The 2,500-nt window shown below is 51.3% G+C and overlaps 2 protein-coding genes across 2 annotated transcripts in view; both read left to right on the top strand.

The window, feature by feature from the left end:
- Positions 1-100, top strand: part of ENH_00037290 (hypothetical protein, conserved) — a gene marked incomplete at both ends in the record, with an annotated part of 3,885 nt that extends 3,785 nt beyond the window's left edge. The window contains one exon of the mRNA XM_013585141.1: positions 1-100. This exon is cut by the window's left edge and continues 3,785 nt beyond it. Within this exon, the coding sequence (XP_013440595.1) occupies positions 1-100 (100 nt within the window).
- Positions 101-1,778: 1,678 nt separating this feature from the next.
- The window catches only part of ENH_00037280 (hypothetical protein), a gene marked incomplete at both ends in the record, with an annotated part of 2,676 nt that continues 1,954 nt past the window's right edge, over positions 1,779-2,500 (top strand). Inside the window, one exon of the mRNA XM_013585140.1 lies at positions 1,779-2,500. This exon is cut by the window's right edge and continues 1,954 nt beyond it. Within this exon, the coding sequence (XP_013440594.1) occupies positions 1,779-2,500 (722 nt within the window).

The following is a 2,500-nucleotide window of genomic DNA, read 5'->3' as shown; positions in this document are numbered from 1 at the left end:
AGCAGTTTCGCCAGCTTCAGCAGGAGACGCAGAAGCTCACTGGCCTTCTTTGGGCAAAGCTGTGGCAATGAGAGGACCGAAAAACTCCAACAGCAGGTAACCTGCTGCTGCTGCTGCTGCTGCTGCTGCTGCTGCTGCTGTTGCTGCTGTTGCTGCTGTTTGTGTTCCTGCTGCTGCTTGTGTTAGTGCTGCTGGTGTTGCTGCTGCGGTTGCCGCTGCTGCTTTGCTGCCGGCATAACTGCTGCTGGCGTTGTTGGTGCGATTTCTGTTGCTGCTGTTGTTGCTGTGGCTGCTGCTGCTTCTGGTGCTTTTGCTGCTGCTGCTGGCTGCTTTCTGAGGCTGCTGCGGCTTTGCTGCTGGAAATGTCCTTTTGCTGCAGCAGCGCTGCCAGCAGCAGCCGAAGAATTCATCCACAGCAGCAGCGCAGCCCCAGCAGCAGCAGCAGCTTCTTGGTGAGGTCTCTTGTGGCCCCGCAGCAGCAGCAGCAGCAGCAGCAGCAGCAGCAGCAGCAGCACGGTTTTGCTGCCAGCAAAACAGGTGGACGCAGACGTCTTGCCGATAGCTCTCCTGCAGAGCCAAGCCAAGCTGCCAGTCGCCCCAGCAGCAGCAGCAGCAGCAGCAGCAGCAGCAGCAGCAGCAGCAGCAGCAATCGTGGCCGTGGCAGCCCACAGGAAAAGGAAGCTGCAGGCAATCGGCAGCAGCAGCGAGCGTCGTGGTCTTCGCAGCAGCAGCAGCAGCACATGGGAGAACACGGTAAGAAGCAGCAGCAGCAAAGCAGCAGCAGCAGCAGCAAAGCAGCAGCAGCAGCAGGAAAGCAGCAGCAGCAGCAACGAAGCAGCAGCAGCAAAGAAGCAGCAGTTCAGCCCTTTGTGCTTCATAGACTGCATTTGTTTTCGCGCGTGCAAACTCTTCATCTAATTATCATTTAATTATTTATTTAATTAATATTTAATTTATTTTTAATTATTTTTAAATTATTTAATTGTTGTTTAATTATTTAATTAAATGTTTATTTAATTGCTTCTCGATTTAAAACAACTAAAGCCACTTTGCATGCAGCAGCAGCAAACAAATATCAAAAAAATAAAAATGAATTTTATTTTTAATTTTTTAACTGGCAATAAATGTGAACAAGCTGTACATACACCTGAAGGGCCAAAGAGGTGGCTGGCACTTTTTGTTTTTTATTTTATTTTATTTTATTTAAATGCAATTTTATTTTATTTTATTTTAGTTCAATTTTATTTTATTTTATTTCAATTTTATTTTCTTTAAATGATGAAATAAATGCAAGTCCTAGAAGTAAGATAAAAAGCTTTTAAATGCAATTTGTTGTCTTTTTGCTGCTGCTGCTGCTGCTGCTGCACTGCAGCAGCAGAAGCAAACGGGGCAAGAAATTAAAAAATTAAATTTAAAGATGGACTTAACTGGATTTAAATTAAAAATGGAAATAAATAAGACGAATAAAAAATAAGTGAAAATAGACACTTAAATTATTTAAAGTTCTCAATTTCTAATTTTTAAGTTATCGAGACTACGTTTGTTTTCCACAATTTTCTGCTGCTGCTGCTGCTGCTGTTGCTGCTGCTGCTGCTGTTGCTGCTGCTGCTGTCGTTGCCGCCGCTGCAGCAGACGGTAATCACTGGCGTCGCAGCGCTTCCCGTGAAGGCCCTGCAGCAGCAGCAGCAGCAGCAGCAGCAGCAGCAGCAGCAGCAGCAGCAGCAGCAGCAGGACGGCCTCTGCCTTACTACAGCAGACATCCGCTGCGGGGCAGACCCATGGGGCCCAGCAGCAGCAAAAGGGCCCCTCGAGAAAGCTTTTTGCTGCCTCCCTTCCACCCTGCTGCTTTTGCTGCTCCTCCAGGCACAGCAGCAGCCCGCTACTTCGCAGCAACAGCTGCTGCTGCTGCTGCTGCTGCTGCTGCAGCAGAACAGAGGCACCTCAGCCTTGTGGGGCCCCACACTGACTGGGACCCCTTACATTATCCCCACCAGGCTGAGTTGCTGCGGCAGCAGTTTTGTCTTCACCAGCAGTACCTGGGGGACATAGCTCCTTACGGGGACCCTGCTGCTGCTGCTGCTGTTGCTGCTGCTGCTGCTGCTGGCTCGCCTTCCCAGCACCAGCTTGCTGCTGCTGCTGCTGCTGCTGCTGCTGCTTCTTACCGAATCATCGGCACCACTTACCCTGGAGGGGGGCCCCTCCCCCTTCCTGTTAATCTGCAGGGGCCCCCCAGGGGCCCCGACCGCTTCAGAAGCTCAAACAGGGGCCCCCCCCGCCAGCAGCAGCAGCAGCAGCAGCAGCAGCAGCAGCAGCAGCACAGCGGGGACGTGGAGCCAAGGCCAAACCAAGAGCGTTCGCCGGCCTCAAAAACGACGCAGCAGCAGCAGAGCGACACGAGTCAGCAGCAGCAGCAGCAGCAGCAACAGGAACAGCCGGAAAAGCAGCAGGAGAAGCAGGAGCGACAGGAGCAGCAGAAGCAAAAGCGCCAAGAGGAGCAGCA

The sequence above is a fragment of the Eimeria necatrix genome, genomic scaffold (genome assembly GCF_000499385.1).
Source record: "Eimeria necatrix Houghton genomic scaffold, Enh_scaff273, whole genome shotgun sequence".
NCBI lineage: Eukaryota > Apicomplexa > Conoidasida > Eucoccidiorida > Eimeriidae > Eimeria > Eimeria necatrix.
The sequence above is the reverse complement of the archived record's forward strand: the minus strand, read 5'-3'. Positions and strand labels throughout refer to the sequence as shown.